The 16,514-nt window shown below is 42.7% G+C and overlaps 1 protein-coding gene across 5 annotated transcripts in view; it reads left to right on the top strand.

The window, feature by feature from the left end:
• PRPSAP1 (phosphoribosyl pyrophosphate synthetase associated protein 1) overlaps nt 1-8,832 on the top strand; it is a 42,371-nt gene extending 33,539 nt beyond the window's left edge. For all 5 annotated transcript variants that reach the window (XM_027834643.3, XM_043528658.1, XM_007072535.4 and 2 more), the window contains 3 exons: nt 2,751-2,821; nt 3,649-3,795; nt 5,046-8,832. In XM_027834643.3, coding sequence (XP_027690444.1) covers nt 2,751-2,821; nt 3,649-3,795; nt 5,046-5,204 — 377 coding nt within the window. In that variant the 3' untranslated portion in view covers nt 5,205-8,832. The remainder of the gene's footprint in view (nt 1-2,750; nt 2,822-3,648; nt 3,796-5,045) is intronic.
• The last annotated feature ends 7,682 nt before the right edge of the window (nt 8,833-16,514 follow it).

Below are 16,514 nucleotides of genomic sequence, written 5' to 3'. Positions count from 1 at the left end.
CCTAACTGAGACTTTAAACTAAAATTCAGCACTGACTGACTTATTCTGTTCAAAACATAATTCTTCGGCTTTTTAAAATTTGAGTAAGGTTTAAAGGAAAATGAGTCCTTTACATATGATTCTTTACACTGTGCTGTTTTATATGCTTCATGTAATAGTCTATACGTTTGAAACTGTGGTCCCCATAAATCATATTTATCGTACACTTTTTCTCTGCCACATATCCATCTCTGCCAAAGCTACTAACATTCCAAACTACAGAGTATCTTAGACATTATTTTAAGAGTATTCTATTAGTCTGTGCAAGAGGGGTATTTTCAGTCAGTTTAAGGTGAGATCTCCTGATCCAGTATGACTAAAAGTGATTTTCTTACCATTAGACTAAAATCCCCTTTTTTGGTAATAGGATAAGGCTTTTCTTTCTGCCCTAGTAGAACGCTAGGTATTAGACAAGTGCATACATTTTGTAACAGTCTGTTCAAAAACATTATTTTTAGGTGTCTGAAATTTCTTAACTTTTCTGAAGCCTGTACAGTTGAATCATAGTAACTGAAGCACCTGTCTTTACAGTGGGAGGCTATGAAAAAGTATCAGTGAAGTTTTATTTTAAAATACTGTAATCCCCTCAATAATTTCTAAAGGAGTTATGTAAAAGGTGTCGCATATGTAGAATCCTAAATGGGGTAATATGAAAGCTTACATGATGGGCTTGCTTGGACAGATATGCATCACTTCCTTACTACTGCATTTGAGCAGTGATTCATGCCATTTAAATCCATTCACCAGATTCATGCAATTTAAAATAAAAAGAAAAGGAGTACTTGTGGCACCTTAGAGACTAACCAATTTATCTGAGCATAAGCTTTCGTGAGCTACAGCTCACTTCATCGGATCCTCTTTGTGTCATACACATGCCCCGAGACTTTTGTGTTATAAATCAAAATGTTCATTGTTAAGGGAGGGACTTTTTAAATATACTTGGCTCAAGGGTGGCCAATCCTTGCCCAGGTAAGGGATTTATTAACAACTTGCCAGCAGCGTGAGGGCCACATCCAGTTTGTGGAGCAGATGGCGGTCTGGCTTGTCTTTAAATACAAAGTATAAGTGCAAAGTAGACAGTACGTAACAGCATATGGTGATCCACCTTGATATTGAGACTGCTTGCCTCAAGATGGAGTGTTTCCTGTTGGTACATGTAGTTTCTGCATGCCAAGGATCCATTTGAAAGTACAGCTCTTAGAAGTGGGGGGGAGGGGAAGAGGGCGAGGGTGGAGAGGGAATGGCACCTTCTTGCTCAACAGATCTGATCCTTTTATATGTCATTTACAGAATTTAGCAATAAGTGTATTTACTGCTTTTTCCTTCTGTGTTGGGTTTGTAGTGCTAAGATTGAGCTGGATTCTATTAGTCCTTCTTTCAAACACTAATTACAAAATTCCAGTCACCTATGCCACTGAAAGCAATGAACATATGCAGGGCCGTCCTTAAGATTTATGGGGCCCTATGCACGACAGCAACCTGGGCTCGCATGTGTATAAGGGTGGTCTTTTGAAGGATTTATTTTAAAAACTATGTCTGAAGATCCAAGCATTTAAGGCTAAAGATGAATACTCAATTGTGCATCTAAAAATCGATGCAAGGAATTTTTAGAGATGTGATTTTATAATCTTCAGCAACACACTGAGATATTTTTAAAGCAAATGTTAAATTAAGGTCCTGTAGACTAACATGTTCTGAGTAAATATGACAGTAATGCACAACTGTTTTGGTCAGTAAATTCAGAAATTGAGAGTATATACCTGGGGATTGGCAAATGCCTGTTAAATGGCTTCATTACCACTTGAATGGTTCTTTAACAGTTTTAATGTTGTGCTAATAGGTCTGGCGGGCTGGAAGACTTTTTCACTTTTAAGTACTAGATCCCCTTCAGAGGAAGACTGGCCAGGCTGTAGCAGCCAGCTGTGGTGGGAGTCTGCAGGAAGGTTAGAACAGGGATAGGAAGAGGTAGGAGGCTGGACACTAAGACCCAGGGGTACCCCAAATTTTCAGGTGCCTTACGCAGCTATGTATACTGCATATGCCTAAAGACAGCCCTGAACATATGCAGGTGTCATAAAGGGTCTTTTCTGGTCTGCAGGACACTTTATTGGGGATAGAGTAGGAGAAGGAAAGAACCCAGCTTGAGTCTCAGATCCCCAGATCAGTTTGCATGGCTAGCAATTAGTAAACTACCTCTTGCAAACCAGGGACATTTGTTAATATCCTTTAAGGAAGCTAAATGTGGAAGCCCACAACACCATTTTTAGTCACTTTGTGGAGCAGAAGTGCTCTTTAAGATGAGAGCAGCACCACTGCTTGAGCTGCACGTGGACCAACAGCGGCATCACAGCTGCCATGACATGAGTAATTTTAAGATCCTTAAAGGGGAAAAAAATGCTAAGCACCAGCTGGTTCAGTTGAAATGAGTGTGAGATGCAGGTGCTTGATGCTTCTGGAAATCAGACTCTTAATTTCTTATTAAGCTTTTCTACTTCTCCCTTTTTAAAGTGATTGCTAAAATTGAAGTTCTGTGGGTCTTACGGAGTATATACGTATAAATTGCAAGAAGTGATGCACATGTATATTAAACTTGATGCACCAAGGTTTAATTGAAAAAAGTGGGAGCCATCGTGCAGTGCAATAAATAGATATATATGCATGTAGCAATACTGCCGTGTATGGAATCTAACTGGGCTTTGCTTTGTTTGTAGTGATGATGGCCAAAGAGAAGCCACCAATAACTGTAGTCGGAGATGTTGGGGGAAGAATCGCCATCATTGTGGTACGAGACTGAAAAAGCAGTGCAGTGGGATCTTTTTCTCCTTCCATCTCTAAATATTTATGCTTCCATGTAGCTGGGATTTCTGTTCTGGAGTAGAAATGACATGACATGATCGTGTCGGGACATGAATGTTCACATTCCATCCTCTCCTCAACTCTCTCCAGCTTTCCTGTGTATCTGAATAGGAAAGACAGACAGACACCCTGTTAGTATCCAGCATTCAGCCCTGTGCCCAAAACATGGGGATGTGGACCCTCAAATTTTCCTGCCCAGTTACACCAGAACCCAAAAATAAATACCTCAGAATGGAAATCACTTGCCGCTGGTCTCCTTTCACCCTTCTGAACTGCTGTTGAGATGGGTGGCATGGGGTTTTGGTATCATAGAGAGGATGGATAGTCTTCTCCTTTAGATACAAGACTGAAAGTCCAAGACCCTTCTGGGTTCTAGTCCCATTTTTGCCACAAACGTCCTGTCTGATCTTGAGTAAGTCAGAATCTCAGTGCCTCACATTTCCCTTTCTTTAAAATGGGACTCCTATATCTCACACTGGGGCTGAGATTTAAATCATTGTATGAGAAGCACTCAGATACTACAGTGGTGAGAACTATAGAAATATCTGCAAATAAATAAAATTACATTAATTATCAGAGCTGGTGTATTCTGCCTGGGTGTATAAAGGATCTTCAGCAGTAGTCAAGGTAGACCCTAACTTCCTCAAATATATATGGATTCTGCTGCTAGAGATGTGAAGAGATCAAAGTCTGTCTTCTTTCAAGTGGTAACTTCCTGGTTCTGATTGTGGGGTTTGTTTGTGTTTCTCTCAGGATGATATTATTGATGATGTGGAAAGCTTTGTAGCAGCTGCAGAAATCCTGAAAGAGCGTGGTGCTTACAAGATTTTTGTGATGGCCACTCATGGAATCTTATCTGCAGATGCACCCCGTCTAATCGAGGAATCCGCAGTTGATGAGGTATGTCACTGCTGCTTGTCTTGTGGAGATTGGAAAAGGTTGGATGGTGGCCACATGGATTCACACACTAGCTTTTTGCCTCTAGACAGCAAGGTTCCAGTCAGTTTTAGGTCGCAATTGTAAAATGACTTTCATCACAGACTGTTACCTAGTAAAAATTGTTCCTCAACCAACCAACATACAATTCAGCATGCAATTAATGTTACCTATTCTGACTGGGACTGGGTTTGGGATGATTTTTTCAAAGCTTTATTTGGGTTAAGTTTAGCCTCTGCTTGCACTGAATAGCTTTTACCTGTGACTAACGCTTATTTTTCCATGAGTGAAACAATTAATCAAATGTGTATATATATTTATGAGAGGACAATAAAGCTGGCCTTTGCTAGATGACAAAGATCCAGGAGTGAGTGTAATGGGGATGTTAAATGAGGCTTCTAATATAGTTATCAGAAATGGGTTGTTATCCATTTTTTAGACGTTGAGAATGGAAAATCTCATTTAACTCAGAGGCATATGGCCACTTAAGAGTCTGTCCTCTATGTAGATTTCCCATCTACATATAAACTTAATACCTATCTGGATGGAGGGTCTAAAGCACAGCCACCATTGGAAATTATGCTGAGTTACCTTAGTAAAGGAGCCTTTGGCACCAGACACTCTGGGAGAGAAACTGGGAGAGAAACTCTGTTTAGGGGACAGTCCCGCTCTGAATTTTATGGCATTTGTTTTAATAGCCACACTTCTCCAAAGGGCAGACTTCACCTATTTTATTGGTACAGTGAGCTGGGATTATGTCTGCATCCTTTGCTATCCTCTAGCAAAACCATTCACATGGATGCTTCTCCATCACATCCCATGTGCATGTGTTCGCTTTCCTATAATATTTATTTTACTTTTCTCTGCCTCTCCTGTCTGGCCATGGACTTTGTGGGGCATTACTGGATCAAGCCATCAAATGTTCCACCCTGAGTGGTCAAGAACCTGTGATGTAATCAGACTTGCTAGTCCATGTGGAGGAACTTCATGCAGAGCATCACTGATGTTGGCCCTTTCTTCAAATGGTCAGCCTTGCAAGATCTGTCATTTCAATCATGTAATATTAGTGATGCTTACACCTGCCCCAAATCCTCTAACTACCCAGAGAAACTTCAGATACAACTGATTTTCAGAGTTATTCTTAGGTAGCTGTTAAATCTGAATTGATGTGTTGGTAGCACTTTTAATGTTCTTTCCTTTCTATCTCGCTGCAGGTGGTGGTGACCAACACAGTTCCTCATGAAGTTCAGAAGCTGCAATGCCCCAAAATAAAGACTGTGGATATCAGTTTGATCCTCTCTGAAGCCATCCGACGAATCCACAATGGGGAGTCCATGGCTTATCTCTTCCGCAACATCACCGTGGATGACTAGATTGCAATGTTGCCCTTGTCCTGGGTTTCCTGAAGAGAAGGAAATATGCATGAGAATGCAATGCCATAAATTATAGACATAACACAACTGTTTCTTCTGCTAGGGGGAGGGTGTAGGATGTTTAAGAACTGAAGCCACGGGATTGAATAGCAAAAGTAAAATTGAACAGCCCTGATACCTGATACAGCCTCTTCTGTTCACCTTGCAGGGAGGATTACATTTTAGTTCTGATCAGGAAATAGGCTTTGAATTGTAAGTAAAAGTTGCGTGAAAGCTATTTAGTGTCTGCCTCTCACCCTTTAAAACAAAGCTGTAGCCTCATGAGAGGGGAATCTGGAAGTCTTGTTGCCGCACATGGACTGATGAAGTAAGGATTTTCATGCTGCTTCTAGTCTATGAATTGACTATAGAATACAGAAGGGAACACTTCATTTAAGCTGCCTGGGCAAGCAGGGTGCTGCCTGTAGTGTTGATGTGCAGAAACCCCCTGTGCCAACTTTTGTAGCCTTTTCTAATTTCATTTGTTCAGCATAGGTTTATTTTTATGAAATTATTGGCTGTAAGTATGTTGAACAGTGGCAGCCTAGAATGACCCAGTGGCAGCTAAATCCTTAAATAAATTAGATTTGTAGGTCTTTGTAACAACTTAAATATATTTATCTCAGCAGGAGTGGAAACATAGTAGTAGAATATGTCAACCTTTATCTCTAGAGCCTTGGATTCTTGTCACAACTCCATGGCAAGTAATGTGAGTTTGATCCTTGCTGGAACACCCGTCTACATTGAAAATTAAGCACAATTTGTGATTTTTGGCTGTTAGCTCAGAAGTTGCCTGGGATTGATGTACCCTGGCAGAATTGTATGGGGGAAACTTTGCATGTCTGCCTCGAAGATGACTATACTTTCTGAAATTCTAATGTTCAAGCAGCTAAAAAGCATAGGATTTTTATTTTGGACCTTTTCCCTGTGAACAGCTGCCATTTTGGTCTGTTATTGTAAATATGTTAAATACATTTCCGGGGCAGCCCTGTAAAGTAAAAGAAAATGTAGATGCTTTAAAACTGCTTTCTGCAACAGACAGGCCTTGTTGCTTCTTTTCCAAGTGACAAAAATCCTTGGCTGTTGGCAAGGAGAATATGGCTGGGAAAGCAATCCTAGTGAATTGTGATGAGTTTTGCTGGGCTGTAATAAGATCCCAGGGCATATTCCAAAAACATCCGCCATGTAGGAGGACAGGTCAATATGCATGCCACCAAAACCTAGAATATTTTCAACTTGGCTCTGTGATCAATAGTTTGAGGCTATTGCTTGGGAGAGGACAGTGCAGATTGATTGCTCTGCCCAACAGGGGTTTGTTTTACAGTATTACTTGCCCTTCATCTTCTACCTACATATTTCACTCCCACCTCAATGTACAACAAATTCTAAAAGTGTCAAAGAGCATATGTTGATGCTGGGAGTCCAGGAAGAGCCTTGAATATTCAGCAAACAAAAAGTCCTCAGTAGAGTGAAGTGCTTGTTATAAACTAGCTTCCTATCTCATAGCCACTGAACATGTATGGAACTATGGATTCAGGAGGACCTTGTCTTCTCTCTGGAATCCAGCTGCTGATCTGTACCTCCAGACTGAATCTTCTTGTAAGCAATGTACGGGACTCTTCTTAATTTAGTGGCTTTGTTCAACGGAGTATAAAAAATGGACTTTTTTATACTCCATTACCATGACTTTATGTATGTGACTCCTCAGGGCTGCTGCCAGTTATATTTTAACATGGTACTGTACTTTTAAGTATTACTGAAGGGACTGACTGACAAGCATGTATGTGAAGAAATCATAAATACTCATGTCCCCTTGTTCTTAATTTGTACTAGGCTACAACTGTTCATAGTGATAGCCAGTTTTACAAACATGAAAACATTCTCTCCTCATATCCCTTTTTAATTACTTTAAGGTAGACCCTATCCTGGGTGAAGTGGCCCAGTTCATTAGTCTGCTACCCTCTTGCCTCAGATTAGTCTGTGTTCAAATCTTGTCGTGGGACACAAGTCAGAATGAATTTGGTTGGGCCATAGTCCCAAATCGTTCACATCACAAAATCCCCAACCAGTTTGGCCCAATTGGCAGCCTGTGCTCACAAGGCCCAGAATTGCAATGAGAAAGATTGAAAATCGGATTAAAATACATCAGAAGAGCTATGTGGAAGCTTGCAGTGCATCTGCCTGAACTACAGCTGGCTTGGCATTGAACTTGCTGGGTTTTTTTTCTTTCTTTCATGGAATCCAGCCCTGGTGGCTGTCATCATTACAGGGTGTGCTGTCAGGTTCTTTTTTTTTTTTAGATGAAGGCCTCTCCCACCCAGTTTCCTCTGCCTTTTGGAAGACTTGATTATCTTTATGGCTTTGTCAGTTATGAGAGTTGGGGTATAGGGGGCCTTGTAGGATTTAGTTTCTTATAGCAGTGGTGCCATTCAGAAAGTCTTGGTCTATCTGCCCATGTCATCTTTTTTCCCATCCCATCTCCCATTTCCTGTGTGTTCAGTCTCTAACTCAGTTCTGATATTCAAAAGCAATAAATTTAGATTTCCTGTTTAGGTTTTAAACTCCTGAAAATTTAAATGTTCTATTCTTGTAAAACAGAAAATTGGCATATTCTTTTCTCAACCCACCATCTGCCACCTTTCTCAGAACTTATCTTGGCTGAGAGTGCCTGACTGGGGGGAGAGGTTAATGATCTAAATAGCTACATGATGGGATTACTTCGAGAGTTGATTTTAAGAGGGGGGGGGGGGAGGTGTTCTTGTTTGTTTGTTTGTTTGTTTGTTTGTTTGTTTGTTTGCTGATAGATCACTCAGGTTCTAAACAGTCTTCCCAAGATTCTTGGAGTATTTTACTTTTGAGAATTATTTAGCAGCATGTATAAAATATATACATTTATGATCCCCTCCTACATTTTACCACATTGACATGGCTTTTTACTTCAGGATGTCATGGAATTCCTAGAAGTCAATTTAGTAATGTTTTTAGCATCCACTTTCTGAACCCACCCTCAGCTGAGGCCATAGGAAGAGTGAAGATTCTTCATGCTCTTGTTTGATGTCTCAGAAAAAGGAGAGAAGCTCAGTTTAAATTGCACAGTACTGGAGAGGAAGCAGTTTAAACTGAGCTTCTGTTATCTCCCAAATTCAAACTTTCAAAATGGTCTTGGTGACTTATAAATGTCTGCTTTCTGCACGTGTCTTAAGTCTCCGTTAGGGCTGTAGTTTGATGATCTCTAACAAAGAAGAGCCCTTCCAAATTGAATCTCTCAGTGTGCAAGTTGCTTTAAAACTATACTTATGTCTTTGCAGTCTGAATTGAAGTGAGTAAAGGACACAGGAGAAAGTAATGAAAGCCCTGGAGCACCTCTTTCTTGCAGATGTATTTATGTTCATGCATTTTTCCTGTCCAGGGCAAAGTGAAAACAGCTGTGTGGTTGGCATATGTGTATAGCATTCATAAAATCTGCTTGATCTAGATTATGCTGTTAGCTAATTTCTTTGGACAAAGTGACATGAGCGCTCATGCCTGTGTCTGTTAGAAAGCCGTAGAGAAATCCCAGAGTGGATGCTAATAAACTCTACATTTTCAACTGAGTGTTTCTCTGAAATTTATTGCAAAAAGCACTCCAATGGCCCAAACACAAGCCTGCTGAATGTGCATAGTATCACTATTTGCATTGGTTCCATTGCACGTTTCTTGGTCCTTTATCTCTGTGACAGAAGAAGCTTATGATCACCATTAGAGCTCCTTTGAGCTGCTGTTCCTGTTAAAGGCAGATCATAGTGCAAAGCAATAGGGGACGACTCTTACAAAGCAAAATATTCAATAACAGATCAAATTCAGGAAGACCATAGCATATATCCCTTACTAAATTTCATGGTCACAGCTGTCTAATCCTCTACAGGGTCAAAGTCCAGCTAACTTATTTTAAGTCAGTAGGGTGGAAAGTATTTTCTACGTCTTTTGTGCCTTTGCAAAGAATTGTACTGCCCTCCTTGCAGATGGTGCCTGTATTAAGTCATCTGTGCTAGCATGTGTAATGCCTGTCAAATGACTGAAATTTATTTCGGCCATGGCTTTTCTTTTTGATCCTAGAGCAAGGAATTCTGCCTGAGGTTTGAGCCTCTAGCCAATCAAATGTGTTAATGTTTATGCTGGATGAGCTGCCCGAGATGGAAACTGGCCTCTGCTACAGCGACAACAGCATTAGTAGAGACAGTTGCAGTTCAGGGTTTGTCGCCTTCCTTGCCTCTGACAAAAGGTGCTAATTTTTAATCACTACATACAACCATGCAGATAAGCCTGACTGAGTCATGTGGGCATGATTCTGAACCCTTTGCTTGCACTGAGTAGTGTTCACTCAAGCAATAGTCCCTTTGACTTGAACAGGGACCATTCAAAAGTTCAGTATACATAATGGATTGCAGAACAAGGCTCTCTAATGGTACAGCAGCATGGCAAGCAGAAACCCACGGTAGCAAGTCTGAGCCTGGGGCTATGCACCCAGGCTCCTGCTATGGTGTTAAAAATCGCTGTATAGACACATGGGCTCTGAAGAGCATCACATGAGCTGGAATCTGTAGACCCATCTCTGAGACTTCCTTGCTGTAGATCAGGGGTAGGCAACCTATGGCACACGTGCCAAAGGCAGCACACAAGCTGATTTTCAGTGGCGCTCACACTGCCCGGGTCCTGGCCACCGGTCCGGGGGGGCTCTGCATTTTAATTTTAAATGAAGTTTCTTAAACATTTTAAAAACCCTTATTTACTATACATACAATAGTTTAGTTATATATTATAGACTTATAGAAAGAGACATTCTAAAAAAGTTAAAATGTATTACTGGCACGCAAACCCTTAAATTAGCGTGAATAAATGAAGACTCGGCACACCACTTCTGAAAGGTTGCCGACCCCTGCTGTAGATTCACACCTTGGCTGGCTATGCACTAACTCGCCGTGTAGACAAGCCCTAAGAGTTAGTTACCCCAGGGACTAAATGCCACTTAAACTTTTAATACAGATGTTATGTGGTGCAAAGGGCCCTGGGTGGCTTCTTTGCACTAAGTTTAACTTCACCCTAATGTTGACAATCACTTCTGCACTTTTATTTTGATTTCATTGCTAGTAATAAGCCTTTCCTGTACCTGCATGTCTATTGGAAAGGTGGGTGGCTTTGAGTAATTTCCATAAATGTATGCAGGAAAAAAAACTCATGAGGGTGAATGCATATGGTTTATACTATACTATGCTAAGGCTTGTGTAACCTCCTGCTGTAGAGCTATAGGTTAAGCTGATACGGCATGATCCTGCATTTGTTAGCATACCTGGGTTAGGAGCCTTAAGCCTTTTCCATTTTTAAAGGGGACGGGGGGAATATGTTTTCCTTTGAACAAGACTTGGCTACTGCTCTCTCCTACTAATGGTCATCCTTGAGAACTTCCAGTTCAGTGACTAAGCAAATACCAAGACCATGGAGGGGAGAAGGGAAGGAGCTCACTGCTGTAATTCTCCCTGTTATAAAAGGGGCTTTGTTTAAATGAGTGCAGTAGCAGAGGAGCCTGCCTTGGGTTTGTCTCCACAGCCAGCTCTGTAGTATATGGAAGTGGTGAGCCTGAACCTTCGGGAGAGGAAACCTGGCTTATTTTAGTTTTTATTAAGGCATGGCAATAGTGATGCCTAGAACAGAGTCCAATATTTGGGAAGGTGATAGAAGCACTATTTTATCTCCACAGGCTTTGTGCATGGTCCCTGAACACCTGTTTCTGCTAAAATTACCATGATAAATGACAGTTTCAGAGGGTAGCCGTGTTAGTCTGTATCAGAAAAAATAACGAGGAGTCTTTGTCGCACCTTAGAGACTCACAAATTTATTTGGGCATAAACTTTTGTGGGCTAAAACCCACTTCATCAGATGCATGGAGTGAAAATTGGAGTGATGAAGTGGGTTTTAGCCCACAAAAGCTTATGCCCAAATAAATTTGTAAGTCTGTCTAAGGTGCCATGATAAATGAGTGATATTGATGCTCAAATTGTTGTCATTTAAACTACAGAATTAATGCCCTCTTCAGAGGGAGGTACTTACTTATTTCTGTAAACTGCACCAAGAGGCCCCAATCAGGAGTCATGATTTTGTTGCATTTGGCACAGTATAAGCAGTAAAGAGGCTGTCCTAAAGTTCTTATGATCTTGGTTAATGACAAGATGCCACAGGTGCATGAAACAAATGGCGGTGGGTGGGGTACTGGAGGATGAGGCAACAATATGAGCATGACCAGCTGTGCCTGCAATGCAGCTCTTTGCCTGCCTAGCCACCAAATGGCAGTAAGGAGACTTTGCTGTGCCTGCAGATCTACTGCATGGAGGATGTGCAGAAAAAACATCATCATAGGGCTTAGGGGTGTGATTTATGCTCACTGTTACCATGTGCTAAGGCATAGGCAAGTGGCAGAAGTCTGAAGTCACCTTCCGAGTGATTGTTCCGGGCAGGTTGGTTTCCATCTTAGGAAGAGGACTTGGTGTTGGATGACTGGGAAGTTTTTCTACAAACAGCAATGCCTGAAAAACACCTTCTAATGAAAGGGTAAATCGTATAAAAGCAGATGGGCCTATCCCCAAAGTGGTGGTATACGTATTGTGAGCTATCCTTTCAATCTGCCCAGGGAGATCTGCTTGGGGAACTTTTCCTAACTGAAAACCCTGAGTTAATGCTATTTTAATGACTGCACGTTATATGGTCCCTGTCCCAAAGCATTTTATTTTTTACTTCTGTAAAGCAAGTTAAAACGGGACGGCTCATCCTGAGGTTTAGGGCGCTGCACTAAGACTTGTGACTTTGGGCAAGACACCGAATCTCTATGCCTCCATTCCCCTTTGGTGAAATGAGGATTGCCTTACCTGTGACTGCTGTGAGAACCAGTTCATTAACATTAGGGTGTTGCTCAGATATTATCATGAGGACGGGCCATAGACCCACTGTGACAGTGAAATTCAGATCAAACGTTTGAACCTAGCAAAATCTCGGTTGTAGGGGTGGGAGAGATGGCCGTTTTTGGCTCAGCCTATTATAAACCTGCCCATGGGTTTGGAGAGAGTAACACCTGCCCCTCACACACACTCCCCATTAAATTTCAGTTCGCGCTCAAGCACTTCTGCATTGAGGACTAGGTGAGGTTGGTTTTTTCAATATCCTTAGTATAGTCTCATTTGTAGAAAAGATATTAGTTCCTCCTTCTACTTTTCTGCGACCTCTCTGTGCTCTGGATGACCAGTCTTGTTAGAAGAACAGAAAACACAGAAGCCTCGGTATCCCCTGTCCCCTCTCTTTTGGGAGCAGCTGTCGGAACTCAACATTACTCTACAATGGATGTTCGTAAGTGGGGGTAAGTGCTTTCCCTCACTGAGTATAGACCGTCATGGGGAGATGTTCACCTCCATTTCATGTGGTATGCTGACATCTGCTGGATGTTGAGGCTCTGTCCTATAAAACCACTGACTTTTTTTTTTTTTAAATGCATTGAAAATAATAACCTGGCTGAGATCTATTTTATCCTGGAGGTCCTTGAGACAGTATGGAATTGAGATTTAAAGAGCACTTCATGTAATACCTCTATGCAGGGGAGTTTCTTAAGCTAGAACCTGGCTGGCTCCTTGCATGTGCAGTAGGGCCAGAATGTTTGGCTTGCATTAATTTCCTAATACTCCATGTGAGTGAGGCTGGCATCTGTGCATCTTTCATTCGGTGTTGAAACTAACGGGTTCTAGTCTTGGGGGAAAACGGAAAATGGAAGCCCCTTTCCTATCGATATTTATGGCCCTAGCTCTGTTAATCCATGTGTACACAGAATAACAGTTCCCTGCCTTGGGCCTGGGTTGAGCGGTTGTAAAAACATGCATTCTGTCACAACTCGCCCCTCAGCCTTGCTCTTACCTAATAACCCAAAGGGACAATGACTCATGAAGACTGTCGTAAGGTTAAAATGACTACAAGTGGGATTGGTGCCAGAAAAATAGCTGGAATGTGTCTGAGAATATTTTTCCCATCACATTACTAAATACATCATTTTCACTGTCCAAGAGAATGGCCCTGCTGGAAGAAACTGAACTACGCTATCCAGCCTTGTGTGGGAAGCGCCTGAGCCAAAGCTCATAGAAGTCAATAGTAAAACTTTAGTTGACTTCAAGTGGTATAGGATCAGGCCTTTACCCTTGGAGGATTCCCATCCAGGGAAAAAACCGTCATGCTGGAGAAAGTTGTGCTGGGGTTACAAGCACAGGAACACTACCACTGACTGAGGTTTGGGAGCACTGTCCTAAAAACAGGTGCCAAGTTATAGCTGGTTCAGAACAATAGGGTAACAGTCCTCACAGTGCCTGGGGGGAGGCCATGGCTTCTCTCATAAGAGTAACCGATTAACATCACTGTCCTGGCCAAATTCTAATTTTGGTGATTTCAATCTGTTTACCTAAACTAATATCCTTTGCTTTCAAATGGATACAGTTACAGCATTTACTTCCTGTCCTAAATTGATCTGCACTGCTAGACAGCTCCTGTGTTCCAGTGCAGAGCTGACTGTACTGCAGCAGTGATGAAGTGATATTTTTTTACTAGTGTAGAAAATACTTTGAGACAAAATACACAGGTTTGAAGGATGGATACTGATGTGATGCTGTGAATCCTACATGCATGGCATAATGGAGAAACTCTCAAAGCACATTTTCTGAAAATACAGTATATTCGTCACTCAGCACAAAATTACTGTGGGACTCATTACTACAGGATCTCATAAGGCCAAGAGCTCAGCAACATTCAGAAAAGGACTGGGCATTTATGTGGTACAGGGGCATAGTTACAATATTAAACAACACTAAGATGTTTAAAGAACATATAAACACTTTGAATTTTGGGGCATCAGCCAGCCTCTTGGGGACAAGGAGGAAACTTTCCCTGAGGAAGAGTTAGCCCTACAGTAAGGTGTTAGGGGTTATTTCCTCTGATGTAGCTGGTACTGGCCCCCGTTGGAGACAGTATGTTGGTCTAGATTGGGGGTTCTTAACCTTTTTCTTTGACACCCCCCCCCCCCCGCTATAAAAAGTCCACGGCCCACATGTGCCACAGTAACTGGTTTTCTATGTATAAAAGCCAGGACTGGCGTTAAGGGGCAGCACCCAGGGCAACTGCCTGGGTCCCCATGCCACAGAGGCCCCCGCAAAGCTACATTCCTCAGGCTTTGGCTTCAGTTTTCTACCCTGGGCCCCAGCAAGTCTAATGCTGGCCCTGCTTGGTGGCCCCACAGGGGGCCCCAGACCACAGTTGCTGACTTTCACAATAAGCCAAAAATCAAGCTAATCCCATTTCAAAAAAAGGCCAAAACAAGCTAATCCCTAAGAACCCCATCACTCTGTGACTAGATTCCTCCTGGTGTGCAGTCTCAGACTGTGGTGAGTCCGCTGTGCACACCAACTCTCTCCCTCACTTGCCCATCCCACCTCCCCCCTGGCCCCTGCTTGCCAGGAGCCGATTTTAAAAAAAAAAAAAGCTACAAGCCAAAAACTAGCCAACAAGCAACTCACAAGCCAATTAAGCCAAAAACAAGCTCAAGTTTTGCGTTTTTCCCCCACAGGTTTGGCATGTCAGCCCTGGACCCCTAGTTGAGAACCACTAGCCTATATGAACTGCTGGTCTGACCCAGTCTGGCAATTCCTATTTTAAACAAGGTTTTCATTAATTGGATTTACATTTGCAGAGTTTCTACTCTGCTGCACCTGAGAAACATGCACCAACCTTTGACTTTGATCAAATTAGCTGATGGTGAGTTGTATGATTACCCACTCCAACCCCACCCTTAGTTTTTAAAACAGCACACTTTAAGGAGGAAGGGATGGTCTTGTGGTTAATGCACTGGACAGGGAGGCAGGAGACTGGGATTTAATTTCCAGCTCTGCCACTGGCTCTCTGTGACCTTGGGATAGTCACTAACTTCATCTCTCTTTCCCTCTGTTGCCAGTCTTACGCTCGTATTTTGTATCCCTTTCTCCCACCTTCTGTCTCTTGTCTAATTAGAGTATAAACTCTTTGAGGCAGAGGCTCTCTAATTGTGTTTGTGTAGTGCCTAGCACAATGGGGTTGGGCTCAGTAAATTCTACTGCAATGGAAAATAATTAAAAAAAATTAAACATATGGTTTTGCTTGTGTATGAATAACCCTAGCTTATTGACACACCAAGTATTTCTAAAATGAGTGAAAAATAGAATACCTTATACTCTGTTTACTTGCATTTCCCTCAATGTGGGTAATAAGCTGCTGCAGTCACGATAGTCAGGTTCCCAGTGCTGCACGGTCAGGGTTGCAAATGAGCCAGGATTGTGTTTTACTGAGTAACAACTAGCTTCCATTAATTTTTTTTTTTTTTTGGGGGGGGGGGGGGAATCAGCAGACCAGATTTCTGTTGGTCTTTGATTGTGTGAATTTGTCACAGAAACTGAACGTTGAACCACCTATGAATTTATTGTGGCCTTTTTAAGGCTAGTTCCTTGACTTTTGTTTTTGCAAGCTCACACCAAGCCCTCTGGGCCGTTCAGGAGGCAGTTTGTATTCAGGAGCCGGTAGGGAGGAGCAGTTCAGGTTTGTGGGTAAAGTCTGGCATGCTCAGCAATTTCAGGCTAAGGTCACCCTCCATGACAGCCTGCTGTGCTGTCCTTAAAATGAGGAGAGGCTGACGAGGTTTACCGAAGGGTGGCCCTGCAGCTAAACCAGCTAGGGCCCTGCTTCCTGCAGCCCCAGCTAGCCCACTCCCGTAGGTGCTGGCACTGGCTTGAAGTGGTTTCCATCATCGACAGGGTTTACAGTTCGGTTTAATGGCTCTCAGTACCCCCCATTGTACAGATTGTCCCAGCGCCCCTGCCCACTCCTCCAGAGCCTCTCCACCGCCTACCCAACGCCCCTTCTGTCCTCCAGCTGCCATGGCCCATTCTTCCCAGCTCAGCAGCCAGGCTGCCCCCCAGCCAGCCCATTCCCCGGATTAACTCCCTCCCTACCCATGTGTTTCTGGAGGCAGGCAGAGGCAAAGGCCCACTGCAACCCCCTAGCCCTAGCCTTTCAAATCCGGCCAGAAGTGGGGCCAGATCAGGATCCAGCCCTTCTCCCTGCCTTTCAGAGCCGCTTCAGTTCAGCCTTGGATTGGGGGGGGACTACTTCCCCAGGCGCAATGAGCCACAGAACGTCTAGGGGGCGCTGCGTCCCTGCCTAGCAACTCCAGACGCTACAATGTAA

The sequence above is a fragment of the Chelonia mydas genome, chromosome 14, assembly GCF_015237465.2.
Source record: "Chelonia mydas isolate rCheMyd1 chromosome 14, rCheMyd1.pri.v2, whole genome shotgun sequence".
Taxonomy (NCBI): domain Eukaryota; kingdom Metazoa; phylum Chordata; order Testudines; family Cheloniidae; genus Chelonia; species Chelonia mydas.
Note: the sequence above shows the minus strand (reverse complement) of the source record. Positions and strands in the feature narration are given on the sequence as shown.